The following is a 22,478-nucleotide window of genomic DNA, read 5'->3' as shown; positions in this document are numbered from 1 at the left end:
TTGTGTACCTCTGTGAACGTCCGTCTACATATGTGTCCGAAGTGGGACGAGAGGTGTATTTGAAGTTAAAAAGGACCGGAGATTTTTTATGTGAAATTTTTTTTTATGCTTTTTGCCTACAAACAGTTGGAGCAACTTAGAAAAAAAAATCTCATGCAGCAGAGACCAGAGTTAAAGTGATACACACCACTGAAACTTACACTGCACTGAAACTTACAAAACCACAGATGGACTCTTTTCCCCAATCCCAAGAGGAGAGAGACTGCTGAAGCAGCTAAACCTTATTTGCCTATCACAAAGTGTAATATGGTCATTGAAATAGGGGTTTTGCCTTCCAGCCATAGTCAGGGTTCAAGAAGTGAGTCAGCCCTTAAAAAGGGATAGGTGTTTGTTGTTTTCAAAAGTTTCGCTGAAGCAGTGAATACAGATGGTGACCCACGAGTGGTACTGATTTTGCAAATAAAGGTCGCCACACCGCATAGGGCTACCAGCTGTGAATGGAGTATATGCAGAAAAGTGTAAAAATTGATACAAGACTGTGCTGAAGCAGGGGACTTTTAGCAAACAAATGCTGAGTGTAAAATTGCCCTATAGGGGAAAAGGGATTGCTGAACTCTGTAAAAGGTATTTCAAAGCCAATTGCTGAGTGTTGAGTCACCCAGCCGGGAATGAAAGAAATAGTCCACTGCAAAGAATGTTTTTTTTTCTGCAAGTAAAAAAATCTGCCTATATATATCTTGGGAGCAAAACAGACACCCAAAGTGTGACGTGTGAATGCCATAATACCCAAAGATGAGACTGAAAATTACTGAACTCATGCAGAAAACCAAATTCTGTTGCTGAGGCGGAGGGATTGCACCTAGCAAGTAAATGGTGTAAAGCAAACAGAAGTTTTTTACCTAGCAACCACACATTCAGCATACCTAATGAGAGATTATACCTAGCAAGTAAATGGTGTAAAGCAAATAGATGTTTTTACCTAGCAACTGCACATCTTGTATACCTGATAAGAGAAAATGCATGCACAATACTGCTGATATTGAAAAAAAATTACCCAAGAAAGAAAAGTGTACAGAGATGCCTGTGAGAGCTACGACCTCTACAAGCAAAATATGCCCACCTGTAGGACTACCACAATTGGGGGTTCTAGCAAATACAGTGGCAACAGCTGCAATAGTGCCTCCTGAGGTCAGGAAGAAAATTACACCTGATAGCCTAAAAATGGAGGACAAGATGCAGCGTTCCTGTAATGAACCCTACCCCACGGAAGAGTGGCCCTTCCAGTCCAATAAAGAGGAAGACATCTCTTACGGGGAACCCGAACCGAGTCACACCCACAAAACACCCCAGGAGTGGTGGGGGTGCCTGAACTAGACACAAACAGAAAAGACCGCTCCCTTTGATGACGAATATGATCAGCAGGAGACAGAGCGGGAGCAGTGGATCACCGAATATTTCCGTCAGCTATTACAGTTGCAAGAAAAGCCGGGTGGATCCAGTGACGCTGCTAAAATTTCAAATAAAGGAGACCCCAGTATTCCTGATGGGACGGAGTCATCCAAAACAAAAAAGCGGAAAAAGAAAAGCGGTTCTTCACTTACCATCCGCAGATCCTGTGGAGGAAAAGGGGGACCGAGTTGCCCTGCAGCCTAGAGAAAATGGAGAATTCGTCCCGCGGTTAACCGAATATCCAGAGGGCCCAAGGCAGAAGTCGTGTACTCCAAAGACGTGTCTGTCCGGTGCCAACAGTGAGGAACCCTCAACCAACCATCCCAGGGAAGTGGAGCCGGAACCAGTGAGTGACGATCCCTTGACCAACCCTGAAGATGCCCTGAAAAATGCCAGGCATGACTGTGATATGCTCCGTGAACAATTGAAACAAAAGGAAGATGGTTATACAGAGCTACAGAAAAATAACGTGAAGCTACAGGAATATGTGCTCGCAATGTACTCTTTAGCCACGACAGAATTGGACAGTCTCAAGACTGAGCAAGATACTGCAAATGCTACTATTTCCGCCATGAATGAAAAGCAGAGCCAATCTGATAAAATGGTGGCTACGCTAAAGCGAAAGTATGAGGAGGCACTGAAGCAGATGACAGTCTTAAAGCAAGAGGTTCACACTCTTCGCATAGAGCTGAATGCCTCACGACAGGAGGTCAACAGTGTCTGGATAGAGGTGGACGTATCTCAGAAAGAGGTTCAGACACGCCGCAGAGCACTGGATGCCTCACATCATGAGACCAACAGCTGCCGCACAGACCTGGAAGTTTCCAGAAAGGAACTACACAGTCTCACTGAGGAGCTGGACATTGCTAAAGAAACGATTGCCAATCTTAATACAAATCTCCAAGTCTCCCAGAAGGAGCTTCAGACCCTCAACCTAGAGAATGATGTCTCACGCCAGGAGACTGTCAGTCTCAAAGCAGATGTGCGTAAATGGAAGGAGGACTGCAAGGAGGCCCTGAATAATACAGAGACTGAAAAAGGAGAACATTTAAGATTACAAAGAAACAACGTAAAACTCAAAGAAGAAAATTTTAATTTGACAAACGACGTCAAGGAAAAAAATGAAAAGCTGCACGAGCTTAAAGAAATAAATAGACTTTTGGAAGGTGAGAAGTTTGAAGCAGAGCACCGACTGAAGAACCAACTGCAAGGTCTGCGTACGCACCTCAAGAAGGCAGAGGAGAAGCAGCGAACTCTGCAGGATGACAATCTGCAGGCTGTTAAAGAAATTCAAGTGCTGCAGGAACGTCTGATGACCCAGTATGTCCCCACAAAGCAGCATGAGAAACTGAAGGCTACCCTGAGCATCACCAAAGCAACGCTAAAAGCCAAGCTTAGAACCCAGGTGACGCGGCACAAAAGGGAGCACAAGAAGTTCCAGAAACTGAAACAAGTAACTGTGGCCCAAGCAAAGAAGTTCATAGTGCTTCACAATGCAATAAAAATGTGGAAGCAAGCTCAGAGAAAGCAAAGCAGGCAGATAAATTCCCTCAGAAGAGACATGCAAGACGCACTCAAAAAACAGGGATCTCTCGTGGATGAGATTACAGTCCTACAAGGACAAGTATTGACCCTGACTAAGCGTCAGTATCCCACAGCCTCAAAAACCCATGAAGACAAGGGTACAGTGAGAGCTGGGAATACCGCTCATCTGAAAGACAAGGTTGCAAAATTTGAACCACCTAAACAAGCACTAGCAAAACCTTCAGCCACCCAGCAGGCAACAAAAGAAGGTACACGTGCTGAATTAAAACCAGAAGAATCCTTAGCTGATGAAGCTGAAAAGATGGGACATTCTCTGGAAGTGGGTGTGGAATTGCAACTTAATCTCAAAGGGGCTGAACTAGCAACCCCATTGAGTGGGAAAAGGGCAGAGAGACAGCTTCAAGAGCGGAAAACTCAAAGGGCTGTTTTTAAACGCTCTGCAACAGCTGCCATACAGTATGCCTACAATAAGACGAGCACCCGACGCGAGGGAAATCTCATGACCGCGCACATAGAAAAAAGACTATACTTGGAAAAAGTCCTCCTCGAGCGACTGAGGGGTGCTGATCTCAAGCACCTTCAGGAGGAGACACGAATAAACTGGAGAAAGGGCTCCAATCCCAGCAGGACTGAGGGTTCTCTTCCTCCATCCACTCTCATTCAAGTCACAGAGATATATAGAATGAGAGTGGAAGGATGGGCTTTGGCCGTGGCAAGCCCGAGCTTCCCACAAACAGGGGAGGTATGTAACAGGGGAGTAATCCCTGTTCAAGTAATGTGCCTTTAATCTAGCAGTGTGGTGGTTAACTGCTGGTAGTCAATTAATAAACACTACCTGCCTGATTTAGATTGCTTACAAAAGCCTGTCTGTTGAGACAGGAAGGGTGTCTCCTTAGCTCATACCTGAGCTGAACTCGGGATAGAGAGCAGAGATTGTCTTTGACTCTCACAACAGTCTTGAGCCCTGCCAGAAGAAACAGCAGAGCTGCTTACAAGACACAAGGAAAACTTCTAAACCTGAATGCTGACACACCCTGAGGGAAGGGAGCTGAACCAGAGAAGATTTTCCCTCCAAGGAACAGATAACACTTTCATTCTTAAGAGACTTCTTATATCTGCTTATTTTATGCTATATGTTTTGGGGTTGGGAGACATGCTTATCTAAGGGAGTTGTGAATTAATTCCATAGTATTTCACTAGAAATACTCCCAAGTGAATAGAAGCTTTGTCCTCCCCCCCCCCCCCTGTGTTTGAATGGTTTCCTGATGAAAAGGAAAAGGCACAATAAAGCCTTGTTATAATTTCACCTTACAAAAGTCTCCAATTGTGTACCTCTGTGAACGTCCGTCTACATGCTGAAAAATAAATCAAAAGCAAAAAATGTGTGTGCACAATGAGCCTGATAACTATATAAAGCGACACAAAGAAAGCTGAATATTTAAAAAAAAACCTGGTAAAGACCTAAGCTAAAAAAGTAGATAACTAAGCTAAGGCCATAAAGAAAGGTATGGCATAAATAAACCTATATACAAAAATGATGTACATAAGAAAAATAATAACTTAAACCAAGGGGGAGGCACAGGGGAGACAAAATGAAACAAAGACTCAAACCCTGAACAGCAATACAAAATATCAAAATCCAAAAAAGATGCATACAATGCCTGTGGTGGCTGCACAAAAGCAAGTAAGACACATGGCTGTAGAATCACAAAAAGCCAGTGCTGTTTGCACATATGAAACAACCTAGAGTAAGGGTTCCATAGGAGATAATGACTCCAGATAGCAGAGAAAATGATACTCGGCTGCCATATAGTGATGATGGAGTCAGTCCCACAGAGTTAAACTCCAGGATGTGTGGAAATAAGTCATACAGTCCACAGGATAAGCACCAAGATTCACGCCAACAAAATAATGAATAGCTGCCTAGAGTGGACACTCAACGCGTTTCAGCCAAGGGAGCCTTCTTCCCAGAGTGGAATTGTGGTAATTTGGGGGGTTTCTGAGAGCACGCTGGGTATCTGTGTGAACATTAAAAAATAAACACAAATCAAAAGCCAGAAATAAACCATTTAAAACACCACCAAAAATGCCAGCACACAAAATCCAAACAGAAAATAAATATCATTAAAAAAAAACCAAAGAACCAATATAAATGTAAAATACATACAAGCAAGCATTTGCCAAAACAACCATTGCTTCTTACTGTATGTATGTATAGCCGTAAAGGGCCATACATAAATACATAAGCAATGAATGTGGGCAAAAAAAAAATGCAATCACAATTCAAATTAAATTAAAAATACCTGTAAAATAAAAATAACATACATTCAATTTTTTTCCTTACCTTTAGAGGTCTTCACCCTCTGATTTCTGGGGACACCGCACTCAAACAGGAACTGGCCATATGAAAAATAATCCCAAATCCTTTTCTTCTTTCTTTTAAATTTGTAATCCATTTGGGAGTCTTTCGGGGTCTTCTACCTTCTTCTTCATCTTCTTCTGTATCTTCTCCTTCATCTTCATCCAGCACACCCTTGTCCTTCTATTGGTGGAGGAGGTCCTCCCTCCTCAGCTTCTTGCTGTCAAATGAGGCTGCAAAGGCTTTTATAGGCCTATGACGTCACATTTGAGGCAAATGGTTCACACGCCATCTGATTAGCCAGTATAAACCATGTGCCTTGTTTTTGTTTTTTTGTAACGTCATGTAGAGGAAATGAAGCCAGCCAATCAGAGTGGCTGTGCTTCCTTTCCCTTTAACATGACGTCACCAAAAGCAACATGGCTTCCGTCACATGGTACTTGAGCCAATCAGATTGTGGGAACTATATCCCCAATCTGATTGGCTGAAGTAGACCGTGTGACAGAGTTTTTTGGGGAAAGGATCTGACGTCATATAAAGAGAGTGGTCTACATGGTCTACAACAACCAATCAGGTTGGTACCGCAGGCCAGCGGGGACCCCCGGACTCCCGCGGGGATCGCCCGAGGGCCCTGGACTCCGGGGATCAGCCAAGGGCCCCGGACTCCCGCTGGGATCACCCGAAGGCCCACATAAAACCGCGGGGATCACCCGAAGGCACACAGACACCCGCAGGGATCACCCGGGGACACCAGCCGGCCTGTAGTATCAATGCTGTGCTGAAAAAAATGTAAACAATGATTTTCTCACAATCTGCATCTCTTTTGCACCAGCCTTTAGCTGGTGAAAAGAAATGCTGTGTTTTTTAAGTACGATACACTTATCACTGTTTAGTGAATCCCGCTGTCTGGCAAGAAACGGCGCGTTTGGTGTTTTTTGCCTGATCGGACGATTTTTTTTCCACTGACTTTTTTTTTTTCCTGAAAAATGCCTTTTAAGAGTGATACTGCAGTGTTATCACTGCTTAGTGAATCGTGCTGCACGCTGTATCGGTCTTAAAATGACTTTTCACTGCTTATTTCTTCTTAAATCAGAAAGAAAGCTGCCCGCTATCCTGGGACTAGTCACAGTATCTAAAACTCCTGAGGTGAATTCCAATGGTGAATAGATGAACAAAAAGAAAGAAACATCTGGGAGTAGTGGATGGTGTAAAAAATACACGGATAGGGAAAATATAGTCCCAACCCGGCCGAGAAGTGCCTAAAACCCATAAAATAATATCCCCCTACATACACTCACTACAATCACAACACTCACTACATCTAAACCCAGCCAATGCCGGTCACAAGCCCGGATGAACAATGGGGAGTGTTGGTTCCCGTGGCCACAGAACTGGAAATTTAGCCAAGAACCCAATGGCAGGACAACAAATACGAAGCGTGGAAACACTAGACGTATTGAACATCCTGTCGCTGGCCTCTACAACTCATCGCTCCCTACCTTATAGAAGACTAGCTGATATACCCGGCGTTGCCCGGGATGTAAATTTGGGTGGGCGGGCGACAGGGTTGGCCTTCCCCCCCTTGACAGCTAGGTGGGTGACTGAGTTGACTGAGCGTGTGGGTGGGTGGATGGGTGACTGAGTGGGTGGGTGACACTTGACTGAGTGGGTGGGTGGGTCAGTGACTGGGTGGGTAACTTTGGGTCGGTGGGTGGGTCGGTGACTGGGTGACTTTTTCTGGGTGGATGACTGGGTTCGGTGACTGGGTGGGTCAGTGACTGGGTTGGGTGGGTGACTGGGTGGGTGACTTGACATGACTGGGTGGGTGACTTGACTGGGTTGGTGACTTGGTGGGTGACTGGGTGACCGACTGGGTGGGTGACTGTGTGACCGACACTTGACCGACTGGGTGGTTGGGTGACCGACTAGGTGGGTGGGTGACCGACTGGGTGGGTGGGTGACCGACTGGGTGGGTGGGTGACCGACTGGGTCGGTGGGTGACTGGGTGGGTGGGTGACTGGGTGGGTGGGTGAGTGACTGGGTGGATGAGTGACTGGATGGGTGAGTGACTGGGTGGGTGAGTGACTGGGTGGGTGACTGACTTTGGTGACTTGGTGGGTGGGTGACAGGGTGACTGACTGGGTGGGTGACTGGATGACCGACACTTGACTGACTGGGTGGGTGACCGACTGGGTGGGTGACCGACTGGGTGGTTGACCGACTGGGTGGTTGATCGACTGGGTGGGTGACCGACTGGGTGGGTGACCGACTTGACCGACTGGGTGGGTGAGTGGGTGAGTGGCTGGGTGGGTGAGTGACTGGGTGAAGGACTGGATGGGTGAGGGACTGGTGGGTGAGTGAGTGACTGGGTGTGTGAGAGTGACTGGGTGAGTGAGTGAGTGACTGGGTGGGTGAGTGACTGGGTGAGTGACTGGGTGGGTTTGAGTGAGTGACTGGGTGGGTGAGTGTGAGTGCACAGACAGTCACCAACATCCCGACCGGAGGAGGAGTTTCGGAGGAACCATCTGGCCTTTCTTAGCAAACAGCGGAGGTTGGGTGAGCACACTGAGCATTGGCTCACTATCGGCACCCCTGAACATCAAATCCTCCCACGATCTGTGTACCATCTGGTGCCATTCATCTGGTCGTAGGACTGTGATCTCTAACCAGGATTATTCACTATCCTGTTGTTACCCCTCTGACTCTCATCTAGCAGCAACTTGCTACAATTACCTTTCACCAGTGCAATATATCACATTGACTTTTATATTTCAGTACATTTTTATGATTATCATTATCATTGGTTATTGTTTTTTAATCTATTGTTTTATCATCATAAAGGTGTTCATACCATTACCCGTTTGACTGCGCTTCCCTTACTTTTTCTTTTTTAAGGCTGAGTTCAGACAGGATGCAATGAGGCGTGCGCACGCACATTCGCCACTCTTTCGCTTTGGTGTGTGGGAGTTTTCAAACTGAAAACGACACCCGGCGGCAAAGTACAGCGTTGACACCCCTGCACTTGAAGGAGACAACTGAAGTTGTAATTTCAAACAGCAGCCGCGTCACGTGTACTATGCCAGCCAATCACAAACACTTTCTTTTTTTTTTATTATTAAATGGCTGATGTGGTCCCGCCTCCAATCGCGTCATTCTGTCTGCTGGGGATGAGCACACATCCTGATTGAATTTATCATCATTAAAAGTGGATTCTTTAATTATTCTTAACTGTTGTGGTATCCATTCTTTATCTGGATTTTCTTGAAACAATATATATTCCCACCATTTGTTAATTTCATCTTTCCATAATTTGTCACGATCAATTAAAGCTGTTTGTTTTTTTTTAAATTGGGATCGATGTCACTTTGTGATTGGTTTAATTGGTATCCATATCTCTAAAAATTGGTTAGTGAAATGTGTCGAATAGATGCAAATAAAATGTACAAAAGAAAAGCTGCGTGAATTTGTATGGTCTGAGAGAAAGGAAAAATAATAAACGAAATCAGCACTAACCTAACATACCTCCGCCACATACTCATTCTCGAACGAGTGCTTTAATTTTATTCTGTAAGTATTTTTAATCCATCTTCACTTGTACTGCTTAAAAGGTTTTACACTGCAGCTGCCTGTGTTGTTCTTTATTTCTTTTAAGATGCCTTTTCAAGACTGTGTCTCTAAGCAGCAGCTGGATCAGGCTCCCTTGTTGGATCTCTTTTGCCCCAGTGGATTAAAACATTAATTACCAGCTAACTACAAATGATTGGAGCCTAAGGATTAATCTATTAACGTCCAGCTAACTATGGCAGACTGACCAATATTACTAATTGGGACTAATCCATGGACTTTATTTTCTGGATTTAAGTATCTTAATTTTTTCGCCACAAATAACCAAGGACAGAATGAAATGGGCGTCAGCTGCTTCCACCTATTATATAGAACCCTCTTTTTTCCTCATGCACCAAAACCACAAGTAATAGTTTAGACTAAATGAAAGGGTGTGTCTAAAGGTAGATGTTTAAAGGAGCATGCTTTTTGGGTAAGAAAGACCACTCACTCCTTTATTCTTAATGGTATCATTTACTCAGTATGTACTGTATATTGCACCTTCAATTTCTGCAAAGCCCATCACCTCTCCAAAGGTTTCTGTAACCTAATTCTTGATACGATTGCCCCTCTGTAACATAAATGTATCTGCTCCCTGTCCCTGTGTAACATAAATGTCTCTGCTCCCTGTCCCTTTCCAACATAAAGGTCTCTTGCTCCTTGTTCCTTCCCTGCTACACTGGAGACAACAGGAATTGCAGGCTATGCCTGTGCATTTTTCAAGAAGTCTCAGGAAAATTGTGAGTTGGTAACTAGGATTAGTTCTAATGCACTGATTAGAGTTAATACTATCCAGCACGTATCACTTGTGTATCAGGTTAGCGGTCATAATGTGCATCGTGCCAGAGCTATACAAATCCCACCTGCTGCTATGCAGACCTGTTGTAACCATTAGCTTTATAGCCTATGTGTAATAGTGTTTGTTCTTCTAATCAAGTAGCATTGTTTGCTGGTTTAAGAGATATTTTTTCGTGTGATTTCTGTCAACATTTAAACGTGGAAAAGAAGGGTTTTCATTAATCCTTTCGCTGCCAGAGCAGTGGTCAAGTTAATACATTTGCACTAGCAGCAACACAATTGAATACTTGCAGAAAACACCGGACAGCTTCCCCGTGGTGAGGGACACATGTAACTGAACTTTTATCATGCAACTTCCTCCGCCTGGGAATGCAGCACCATACCGCTGCATTTCCTGATATTCTTGTTGTATTTGCATTATACGCAAATGGAATAAAATCAAAACCAAACAAAACTCAGAATACAACATTTAGCCCCATCCCCCATAGAATTGTTTTACATCAAAAGTTATTACAATGGAAGAGATACACAATACTCTTAAGTTATGAGCAAGCAGTGAAAATTAAATACAAGCAGCTACATAGAGCTGTAGTGCGCCAGCAGCGCTTGCGCTGCACTTCCTGCATGTGCCCGGCAGGCTGTGTAATAACTTGTGTACATAGCACACAGGGAGGTGCTGGTGGGCGGGACTCGACGCCGTCAATCCCGCGTTCTCTGCGCCGAACACCGGCTGCTGATTGGTTACCGACCAACAGGAAGAAGCTGAACAGTGCGTGTGGGCACTTCCGGCTCCCTGGTGTCAGCGCTGCGGGAGGACAGATACAATGCTGCAGAATGGGAGTGCCTGAGGAGCTGTGACCCCCCCGGGGGACACCCAGCGGCGGCCAGGAAGCCTGGATCCGGGAAACCGCAAGGCAGAGACAGGCCCCAGAAACTCCGATAGCCGTTACCAGCCGGGTAAGAGCCTCCTCCCTCACCAGCTGTAAATACTCTGCACCCCTCCCCTAATTAACTGCTGCAGGATCTGGTCTCTCTCTTCCCACACACCGTAACCAAGCACCCCCTCCCCTATTCACTTAACCAGTGAGGACCCACTTGTCAGGGATTGGCCCTGTGTAGGTGACAAGTCGTTGAGTTTATGTCTGGTGCTAATCATCAGGAACTGGACCCATAAGTGATCATTAAGACCCACCGCGTTGTCTCAACAGTGATCAGTCACCGTTTGGTTAATTCGGGTTTCATTAATAGAGACCAGTGAGTGGTGTTAGTGGTAGCATCAGGTACAGCTGAAGTTTTTGTATCAGGTGTAGGGAGGGGCTGAGGTTTTGCCTGGATCTTGTCTTGGGTTCTGTAATAGTTAGTCAGACGTTTCCCTATAGTTTGTAAACCATGTTAATAAAAATCGAATATATACTATTAAACAAACTGGTAGATCAGGATTTTGTTCAAGTAAAACTAGCAGTATAACAGTATTTTATGGGACTATATAACATCAGAAACATTTCGATGTACTGGTTTAAAAATGTCAATTGATTTGAGATTACATTGTGTCCTTAGCATGCTTCTCACAATTTAGCATTCCTATTACCTATAGGCTTCTATGTCAATTACTTTTTTTATTTTTATTTAAAATGGTATTCATCAGTTTTATGGTACCTAAAATAAAAATGCTACTTATGAGCACATTCACAGGGCTACAACCCTACATTTCCCCATTTGCTGCTAGAATTTCACTTTCTCCCAAAAGTCTCTGCTCATCTCCTCAAACCCTTCTCCTGGCTTCCCATCAAATTTCAGATCACCTACAAACGTTGTTCTTGCCTTCATGGCTCTCCACTCATCTGCTTTTTCCTACATATGCGCTTTGGTCTCTTTATGCCCGTGCTCTATCCATAACGGTCTCCTCTCCACCCCTTTCACCTTCTACCTTTCTCCCTCACTGTCGTAGGCTTCGTCCATGGATACCGCTTGCGGGCGGAGGCTCGCTGAGGGAAAGCGGTGCTTTCCCTGGCCTTAGACAGCGCGCCGTCCGGGGGCGTGTCGGCGGACGGGCCAGTGACGTCACGGAGCTGGTTCGCCCTCATTGGTCGAACCGCTCACGTGACCGTCCCTGCGCTCCGGCAAGCGGGAAAATGTTAAATTTTCCTAAGACCGATGCTTCCGCGCGCTTGCAGAAGCGTAGGCGATCCCCTACTAAAGCCTCTCTCATTGCGGCTGTAGGGGGTCAGTGCCGAGCGTAAGTGCGCCTCTTACGGGCGGAGGCACGCTGCACTATCCATGGACGCGGCCTTACCTGTGGAATGCTCTAACACTCCGTATACGCCAAGCACCCTCTCGCCCCACCTTTAAGACAAATCTTAAAACTCGCCTACTAAATGAAGCATTTCAATAGCCTGGACTTGTGGCCAAAGACTGCCACCTACTGCTTCCTTCACCTGCTGTCTCGTCTCCCAACATACCACTTAAGACTGTAAGCTCTCTGGGGCAGGGATTTCCTTTCCTATTGTCTGATTTTGTTGCACTTACTGTATTATAATTCCCTGTACTGTTATTTGTCTCTTGTAAAGTGCTGAGTACACTGTGAGTGCTATATAATTCAAGATATACATACATTATCTCTTAGTATACTATGCTTCCACTGCAGCCAATGATTCTGGGTAATGAAAGGCAAATGCACATTCAGTGTGACTCGAGTAGAGACATTAGACCTCGGACATGGTGCCGCAGACCCTGCACGCTGGGCAAACGGACTGCCTTAAAGCAGTGTTTGCGTCCATGGGGAAGCCGGAGGGGGCGTGCGTTGTGTGAGAAATCAGTTAAACTGATTTCTCAGTGCGACAGACGGGTCACATGAGCGGTTCGTCCAATGAGGGCGAACCAGCTCAGTAACGTCACTAGGAACGCCCCTCTAGCATGGACAGGGAAAGCACTTGCTTTCCCTCAGCCTCTGCATGGGAGAAGGCACCATGGCCCCAGCCTTAGGCCTGGTCCCCGCTGGCTACTGCAGCGCCCGCAGTCAATGGCGCCGGGCCCGCTGCGAGGGGGGGCCACAGCGCTGTGGCGAGAGTTGCTCCTGCTCTCAATAGAATTGAGAGCAGGACTCGCGACGGAGTGCTAAGCCACGCCCCCCAGCGGTTCAGCCAATGAGGGCGAACCTGCCGGGTGACGTCATGGCCACTCCCGCCACGCGCCCCCTCCTCCCCCCTCTCCCCCCCCCGGTCTCTCTTCCTGCAGCTCACTGCAGACCGGGGAATCGGCTGCACGCGCCACCAGTCTCGCGCGCGTGCAGCAGAGGTACTGGGGCCTCAGCCTTAGGCCCGGGCCATAGAGGGGTGAGGAGAGCGGATGCGCGGTAACGCTGAGGCTCGTCTGCTTAAGTCAGCGCGATTCCACGGACTTGCAGGCGAACTAGCGTGCGCGAAGGGAGTCGGGGGAGGTGGTTGGAGGCGGGGCAGTGACGACGCTGGGCCAATCGCCCGCGACGCACTGACGTCAATGTCACGGCGCCGACGTCACGGGGCTGTGACGTTGACGCTGCTTAAGGCTGATTGGATGTTTTCAGCTGACAGTGCGCTGAAAAACAGCTTGGCGCTCGGCTGAAAAATCCAAAGCCTCCGCACGCCTCATTGAGGATGCAGGGGCTCAGCGCGGAGCGTCCGCACGCCTCAGCGCTGTTTGTCCTTCTATGGACGCAGCCTTAGGCTGCACCCACGGTGATGCAGAGTGCGCGCTTGAACCAGTTCTCTGATGTCATGGCTGCGCCCCCCCCCCGAGCGCACAACTGGCTGGCCACAAATCCCCCAAGAAAGATGAGCGCCGAGCTCGAGTCCCTGCGCGCTCGGCATCACCGTGGTCGCAGCCTAAGAAACAATGCATCTTTAGCAATAAAAGATGTTAGTAACCGTACATATAGCACCTGTTCTTCAAAGGGGTCGTGAAAATGTACATTTGCTTATAAATACTTCTTTATATCTATCGCATTAAATTCAATATACTGTAGATGTCTTCCTCCTCCATCAGGAAGAGTTCAGCTCCATTCAAATAAATGGCACTAACATCGCTTTACAGCATATTGAATAGGGGAAATAGGATTTGTAGTGGAAAAGTAAAATAATATATGCACAAATACATTAACCAAGTTGTTTTAAAGCTACACCATGTAAAATGTTTTTTAAAAGTGTTTAATCAATTTTAGTGGAATAGCTTGTATCCTAATGTATATCTGCAGTCTAAGGCCGCGTTTATAGTGGCGTTGACGTCACCCATTGGCGAAAGTTGCACTTCAAGTTTGAGCGACGTTGCAAGCTACAAGGCCAGTAATGTCACCAAGGGGGAGGGCAGAGTGCAATAGGCGGTTTAGAGACAGTCACATGTGGCGACTGTCTCTAAAAAAAAAAAAAATCAAAACACGGACTACAGAATTTTTGGTCGCGCCTACTATAAGCGCATGCAATGGATTCAATGTATTTGTTTTGGAGCGACGTCGTGTCGCCGTCGCCAGGTATTATAAGCGCAGCCTAAGGCATTTCCAAATTCGAATAGAGATTTGTATATCCATTGTAACTAGTGTTATACGGGTCAATTTTTATTTTTAAACAGGTACCCAGGCAAAATGAAACATGTTACCCAGACGGAAGACCCTGTCAACCTCTGGGACCAGCAGCCGAAGTCCTTGTTCATCCGGCGGGAGCAGCAGGAACAAAGCACACAGCTGATGCCTGGGTGACCCGGAGAAGCATGTGACCGAAGCAGGAGGGTTCCTATTGGACAGCTGGGGAGGAGCCGGCTGTCCAATAGAAACGCTCCTGCTCCGGTCACATGCTTTCCTGGCTCACACAGGCATCAGCTGTGTGCTCTGTTCCCGCTGGATGAACAAGAACTTCGGTTGCTGACACCGCCACAAGGACTTCTGCTGCTGGTCACAGATGTCGCAGCGGTCTTCCTCACCGGTCTTCCGTTGCCGGCTGCAGGTTGGTGTTTAACTATTTCCAGCTGCCTTGAAATTACCTGGTGCTGGTCTCAGCCCCCTGCTGCCGGGTCTGGGTAATTTCCGGGTAGCTGAAAAAACGCCGGGTACTGAGAATTTTTAGCGTACCCGGTACATCACTAATCGTAACACATCAAAAACATAAACCTGCTTAACATTTATAGTCGTAGGATTGATGTGGTAAACGTGATGAATTGTCTCAAACCATAGCCCAGACTCTTTATTCTTAACCTTTATGTTGCCGGACGATCGGCAGCACCCAAATGTCACTGGACTTTCAGGCTCGCAACCATGTGAATCACACGGTCGTGACCGGATGCTATTGATATGGTTGGAGGGTTGAACACGATATAACCCTGTAACGAGCTTTAAAGCAGCAGCTGCCGTTAAAAAAATAAAAAATTTCCCCTTAATACGTGCATCAATACAATCCACACAACAAGTAATTAGCTAAGTTGCTGATCAATCCGTTCTCCTGGGATCGATCGGCGAAGATTCGGCTCGGGGGTGCACTCAAAAAGGCGTGTGCCATTCTCTTTTAGAAGAAAAAGGGGTTGTGACTTTGTAAATGGTTGCTATAGAAACAAAATGCTTGTTACATTAGAATACATAAATGTAATTTCAGAGTTTAAAAAAAAAATGCTACAAGTATTTTCTCTACAGAACTGTTTTTGTTTTTTTTAAACACATGCGGGATATTGCTTGGTCTGCAGCTTTAAGAGCATAGCATACAGAGTGCATTGAAGGAGACTTTTTTATTTTATTTATTTTTGGCAGGATCAACAGCAGTCATGTTACTGTGTGATTATATAGGTGTTCATAATAAGCTGCTGCTTTGAGGGATAACTGGTAGGTATTTGTTTAGATGGCTGTTGTGTCAGACTCATCTGACAATATAAATGTCACTAGTGCTGTAGTGGTCACCAGCCTCTTTCATGAGAATTTGTATAAGTTCATAAAGCCACATTTGTGGTTCTGTGGTGGAAAGTACACAGCTCAAATGTGATGTACAGATGTAACCAAAGTTATTGCGTCCACTAGTGCGAGGGATGATGCAGTAAATGTATACGTTAAAATGGTGAATGCCCTTTTAATACAATCACTCTATTGATCCCTTTTATATAACTGGATTGGATGCTGGATGTTCTTCTAACATACAGTAAGGACCTGGTGTGCAGTTTAAGCCCTATATGAGGGTGGGTATTTGTTTTAAAGCACTTCCCCCCCCCCCCCCCCCCAGATTCATCAAGCTCCATTACAGGTTAACGTACTCGAACAGGCCCATTTTGATTTGAATGTGTGTTAACACCCTGTGTCAGTACTGTCCCACATCATATCAAGTATAGCAATTTTTCCGAATAAGAATAAGCCATAGTTTGAGTTTAATCTAGGCGTACAATTCTGGACAATGTCAGTCTACAGTAGTAGAGCTATACAACATTAAGTTTACAATAAAATGATTGAGATCTGAATTTTTCTACTTGGTAGTCCGTATTTAATTTAGGATACCCTGACAAAGGACGGCTGCATTTCATTGAGATCCCCTGCCTGGTTTCTTTTTTGATTTTATAGTACAAACCTGTCGTCTTCCCTGTCTCCATCTGATATGTTCTATAGTCCTAGACCGGAATAAGACAGGTTTGTGCTGTTTCATTAGAAGCAGAAACCGGAGTAATTAGTGAGATACTAATGCATGTCAGCTTTCCAGCATCACACATGAATTGCCAAACCAAAGATGACTGCCTTCTGATTTCATAAGCGAAAGTGCAGATCGTTAATCATTCAATTATTAACTTCCTACAGTGTACATATGTTTTTAAGCATACATCTTAAAGGGTATATAGCCTGCAACAAACCTACAACTTCAGCTCTTCTTAAACAATGTTGAAGAAGCAAAATAATTTTGGATAAGGAGCCACATGTTTTGGCCCACGCCTAAAATCAGCATCTGGTTTTCCCTCTTTCTGAGATGTGAACCCTGTGAGGGTGTCTGTCTCAGTGTTTTGGAGACAATGGGAGTGTCGGTAGTGCATGAAACCTGCTGTGTGAGTTTTTTTTCCCCTGGTTTCTGTGCGAAGTACTGGCCTATAGCTTCCAATTCTGTTTCATAAATTGAAGACTGTCTGATTAAGTAGAAAGCAAGTGTTCTGGAAAATGTGACACCAGGTAGGTAGACATGAACATAATTAATACTGAACAGGTTTGAATGAAGTTAGAGTCCATTGAATTCTTCTTCAATTTGCTTGTGTGAGACTACTTGCTTTGCGATAATTGGCCATTGCATAAACGGTTTATCTACAGTACATGGGATCATGCATTTTGCTGTTTTTTCTGAGGTTTTTCTACTCGATGTATTGCATGTTTGTCAGTAGAATGTTTGCAGCTTGGACGTCCATTACCTCTTGCTCCCCTTGTTTGAAATCCTGAATATTTAGAGTTTTAATGACATACAGTACTAGTTCTTCCTCTTACAATGTGTATCCAATTGTCTTCCATGCCTCCCAATTAACCAAGACTACAATGACTTTACATTTCTATACTTTGAAAATGTTTTTATTTATTAACATTAGCCAATAAAAATTAGATAATTTTATTTCACAACTTTTTGTTGCTTATTCTACCCACACCTGTTTAGTTAAAGCTAGTGCTAGTATATGAATCTAAAGCACTGGAACTCCATGGGGTTGTTTCAACACATTCCCTGACACGTGATGGCTAAATATAAACACAGTTTGCTTGCACATTATTCTTCATGCTTGTTTTGATTACCGTGGCATCAAATAAAGTAGTTCAACATCGAAGTAGCAAATAACTGCCTCTTACATGGAGTAGTTTTATGGTTCTTTAACTTTTTTTAATAGATTTTTCTTTCATCCTCATTTATGTCGGCAGTCCCTGTGCTGGTGAAATGACTGAATACAAGCTTGTGGTGGTCGGTGCTGGTGGCGTGGGGAAGAGCGCGCTAACCATCCAGCTCATCCAGAACCACTTTGTGGATGAGTACGACCCTACCATAGAGGTCAGTATAGAGGCACTTGCTCAATATCTCACTACTGTAGGTTAGTGTTGCTACACGTGTAACATTGAGATGGAAGGTAGAGTAGCATATTTTTCCTGTGGGGGGGTATTCCCCCTTTCTTACTTGCTTACTATTCCATCTTTGCAGGACTCTTACAGGAAGCAGGTTGTTATAGATGGTGAAACATGTCTCCTAGACATTTTGGACACTGCAGGTCAAGAGGAGTACAGTGCCATGAGGGATCAATACATGCGCACTGGAGAAGGATTCTTATGTGTCTTTGCTATTAATAACACAAAGTCCTTTGAGGATGTGCATCATTACAGGTCAGACGTGTACTCTGGTTTCAGTTTCCATTCTGCCATTTTGTTTGACCTGGATTTAAAATGAGGATCTGCATAGCACTTGGTGAACATTTTGGATGAACAGCATGTGCAGTAGAATAATTATTTCAAACCCCTGAGAAGCACTTTCATACCTGCCATTTGTATCTCCATTTTTCTAAGGTTTTTCAAAGATCTCTAAACAGTGTTTTATTTTTAGAAGAGCTTTTTAAGATTTACCTTTATTTTAAGATGAGAAAACAAACTGAAACGTTCTTATTAATTGTCTGTAATTTTGCTTTGAAGTATTCAGATGAAATAAAAGCAAATCAAGTGTGAACTCGGAAAAGGACAATACTTTATTTTCTTTTTTTTTCCCCCTGTAATTGTTAGTTTGGAAAACTAGACCCTGAACATCATTGCTTTGGCGGTTCCCAATCTCATACTGTTTATTTACTTAAAAATTTGAAATAAAATAGATGTTTTGTATAATGAACTGGAAGTTATGCTTTTCTTCAGTTTTTTTTTTTATTTTTTTATTATTTTATTCTTATTTGCCACTACATAAATGTAACTTACTCATTTTTATTCTTCCAGAGAGCAGATCAACAGAGTTAAAGATTCCGATGATGTCCCGATGGTATTAGTTGGTAACAAATGTGACCTTCCATCACGAACAGTGGACACAAAACAGGCACAGGAGCTGGCAAAAAGCTATGGGATTCCATTCATAGAGACATCTGCCAAAACTAGACAGGTTGGTACCAATATCATGACACAGGGGTAGACTGATTCCAGGACAAAGGGCAGATGAGTATGTGATGATTGCTGCAAACCAAATGTAAATTAACTTCCTAACTAATTTTATATAAACCTTTTTTTAAAACATGTTTTTGAAATATTTATGAATGTGAGGTTAGTTTGGCCAGAACATTGTAGACAAATGCTAAAAAGGTCTCAGAAATGTGACGGGTGCTACCCCTCTTGATGTGGGAACTTGGAATTAAATGTTTTTACAAAAGGGAAAAGGATACTTAAGCAGAAAGGGCTTTCACATCCTGTTGCTGCCATTAACCTATTGGAAGGGGGTTTAGCTTGTAAAGTTACAATTGATTTTGACATATGACCCTGTTCTCATGTACTTTCCCCTTTTTTCTTTTTGCTGGTATTCTTTCCACAAAGGGAGTGGAGGATGCTTTCTACACTCTTGTACGTGAAATCCGCAAACACAAAGAGAAGATCAGCAATGGGAAAAAGAAAAAATCATCCAAACGGAAGTGTGTTCTTCTGTAAAGCGAATGCCATCCTTGGGGTTGGAGCTGGGCGAACGCCACACCAGCTCAAAGCAAGCAAAATGCGTGGACTTTTTGTAATGCAGTGGAAAGAAAATAATTGCCATAAAAATCAACTCTTATCTCCTTTTTTAATAGTTTTTTTTTTTTTAACCAAGAAAAATACATAAACCAGACCTGAGGAATAATGGTCTTCAGACTTTCTTTGAAGTCAAAAACCTTGTGTAATATAACAATGTACAAACTTTATATCCAAAAGGACACCTGCAATACCCTCAGTACCTCTCTTCCACGTCACACCAGTAAAAACCTTCCCTGCTTTTTTTTTTTTTTTTTTTCTCCCCCCTCCAATTCCGGGAAAGAAGTTAACCCTGTTGCTGAGGAAAATCTCCCATGCCTTTTGCATACAAAAACAAAGATGAAAAAATCAGTATTTTTAAAAACCCTAGTACAAAGGAAATTCTAGGACTTGTGTAAGGGTGTGTTGAAAAAACAATAGTTAATTGATATTGTCTGAAAATGGGAAATATACTAGAAATAAACAAAGTAAAAAAAAAAAATCCCCACAGCCTGAATGATTTATTTGTGTACTCTTAAATGCTTTTGTAATTGACAGAAGAATGTAAGATGTCTCTTGCACAATGGTAAAAATATCCACCATACTTTTTGTTTTTCTTTTGTTAGAAATGCTCGGGCCCTTTTCATTTTCGTATGGATAGTAGTGGGAATTGACTGGAAATGCTAAGGGAATGCTGGCTTCTAAACTGTATTGAAGTAAAAAAAAAAAAAAAAAAAAAAGACTTGTCAATCATGCCTAAAACAACCTTAAAGCAGCAATCCCACCTAGGATTTAAAATATATATGTACGTACACTTAATACAGGGGGGAGCTGAGCCGTGCAGTTTTTAGTGCCAGGGTACTTCTGGCTACTGAGAATTGCAGGGGCTGGGCTCCCTTTTGGAGAAGCAATATGGACATTCAAATATCTCAGTTCCCTCGGACCAATAGGAACCTGCAATGTCATCAGTTGTGGCTTATTAGCTGCCACTGTCAAAAATAGGTTCTATGGAGGGAGAACCAGTACTTGCCATTGCAAATATATTTTAAAGAGGGGTTCCTGGCACAAAAAATGGCGAACTTAAGCTCGAAATAGCTATCTGGTGCCAATGACCCAATGACATAAAAAAAAAATCTGTTTTATAATATTGCCTGGATTGCTCCTTCAAACTTAAAAAGCAAGACGATTACACAATGTGAATGGGCATAAATAGCGCACACCAGTATACGCGAAGATATGCATAATGCATGCCACCTTTTTCTTGGGGACCTAAAGGCATTCATGATATGAATTGTTGCATCTCTTGACTCATGTGGTCATCGTACCTTCAGTGATTTCTGAAAAGTAGGAAGCGGTTGCATTAGGTCTTAAATCCCTGAGTCATTGACCATCATTTTGCACCTATGGTAGGGATTCTATAAAATAGTCAAGCATACAATTTTGAATTGGTTTCAAAAACGGAATGCGTCCTTAAACTTATGGAAAGCGCACTCTGGCATATTAAATGTATCTGTTCCAAAGTATTAGCTGTTCAGATGGCGTAGTTAGTTTGGTGGTATTTCATGTCTAAAGAACCATAGAATTTGATTACCCCCCTTGTTAAAATCTTATTTACTGCTATACCTGTCAAATATATAATTGCAGTAATTAATAATCTGTCGTGACTTGCATTTTTTTTTTCTCCCACTATGGTTTAGGGTTTGCTTAAAGCCTAGGGGTGAAATGAAGACCAGGCCCATGTGTCGAGCAGATATACCAGAGCTATTGGTTGTAAGAGCTATGGGGAGGGAAGCCACTTAGGCTAGTTGAGGCGACGGTAAACTTGCATCTGAATAGGTGAAAAGTGTGGTGGGCAAATAGAGATGACCTGCTGCAGTAGTATTCGCTACTACCTAATGTTAGCTGAGATACGTTCCATTTTACTTTGCATCAGGCACTGCCAAACAACCCTACATGCCTAAAATACACCCTTTTCTACATTTTAAACTTAAATGTAAGCAGTCCATTATGCTAGAAAAGTAACATATTAAAGCAGAATTGATCTCCGAGATCCCATATGTAAGGTTTTATGCTAGTATTTAGGTGTTTTGAATTACACACACTACCTGCAATTTACAATAACGTACATAAGCATAGGGTTTATCACCTGGTGAACACTGGTTTATGGTGCTATATAGGACTGGTTTGTTATTTAAAAAGGTGGGGGCTTCAGGTACCGCAGGTGGATGTGAGGCCACATGACTCCCTTCATAACTGTCCAGATGTGCTCGCCTGACCATATTGGGCACAATAGAAGGGTACCAAGAAGAACAATAAGCAGCAGTAATCCTAGCACTGAGCTGTGCTCTCGGAGCTGTATGCAGAACTGTTCCAAAGGGTGACCTTGATCTGTACGGAACCTAAAGACAATGGGAATGTTGTGAGGAATATGGCAAAAAATAGTCATAATTAGGTGCACTCCCCCCCCGCCCCCCCCAATGCAAAACTATATTGAAAGGACAGACACCCTAACTTATTTTCCTGTCTCTATTTTCGCATTCAGATATGGTCATACAAAGCATACCATGTATGCTTAATGTGGCACTGCCTGCATTCGTGTCGTCCAGCTCTGTTCATACCAGCCCTTAAGATAAGTGTTTTGTTTTTTTTAATATATATTTCTCTTTTGAGACCTTAAGTTGCAAGAACGGCTTTGCAACCAACTTATTTATTAACGCTGCACAGTGGAAGAAAGTTCTCGCAGCAGGTACTACAGAAATGGATATTGCTGGTATTCAGCATTTCATAATGGCATATTTTTTAATTGATCAAACTTTAGTGAATGTAGCTGTTTTGTGAGTGATCAAACAGTTAAACATAAGTAGCTGATACGTTTGAATCCAGCCGGCTCAGAGAAAAGCAAAGCATGTTCATTTTTCACATGTTACAAATCCGGTACAACGATTTACTTTTAAGCTAATATAATTCAACTGATACAATGCATTAAAAAAAAAAATATATATATATATATATATATATATATATATATATATATATATATATATA

General features: G+C 43.6%; 3 protein-coding genes across 15 annotated transcripts in view; 1 reads left to right on the top strand and 2 right to left on the bottom strand.

The window, feature by feature from the left end:
* LOC142497569 (galanin peptides-like) overlaps positions 1–8,259 on the bottom strand; it is an 83,857-nt gene extending 75,598 nt beyond the window's left edge. For both annotated transcript variants that reach the window (XM_075605559.1, XM_075605555.1), the window contains exon 1: positions 8,205–8,259. In XM_075605559.1, the coding sequence (XP_075461674.1) occupies positions 8,205–8,207 (3 nt within the window). In that variant the 5' untranslated portion in view covers positions 8,208–8,259. The remainder of the gene's footprint in view (positions 1–8,204) is intronic.
* Positions 8,260–10,504: 2,245 nt separating this feature from the next.
* Positions 10,505–19,525, top strand: LOC142497568 (GTPase KRas-like). Its single transcript, XM_075605552.1, has 5 exons — positions 10,505–10,711; positions 17,634–17,760; positions 17,908–18,086; positions 18,681–18,840; positions 19,266–19,525. The coding sequence occupies exons 2-5, from the start codon at positions 17,650–17,652 to the stop codon at positions 19,374–19,376; spliced, it is 561 nt and encodes a 186-aa protein (XP_075461667.1). The 5' UTR covers positions 10,505–10,711; positions 17,634–17,649; the 3' UTR covers positions 19,377–19,525.
* The window catches only part of KASH5 (KASH domain containing 5), a 58,783-nt gene continuing 55,794 nt past the window's right edge, over positions 19,490–22,478 (bottom strand). For 11 of the 12 annotated variants that reach the window (XM_075605541.1, XM_075605540.1, XM_075605539.1 and 8 more), the window contains one exon: positions 19,490–21,832. In XM_075605541.1, the coding sequence (XP_075461656.1) occupies positions 21,625–21,832 (208 nt within the window). In that variant the 3' untranslated portion in view covers positions 19,490–21,624. The remainder of the gene's footprint in view (positions 21,833–22,478) is intronic. The other variant, XM_075605546.1, reaches the window with a different exon arrangement.

This window comes from Ascaphus truei, chromosome 6 (genome assembly GCF_040206685.1).
Source record: "Ascaphus truei isolate aAscTru1 chromosome 6, aAscTru1.hap1, whole genome shotgun sequence".
NCBI lineage: Eukaryota > Metazoa > Chordata > Amphibia > Anura > Ascaphidae > Ascaphus > Ascaphus truei.
This window is presented reverse-complemented; position numbering and strand designations above follow the sequence as displayed.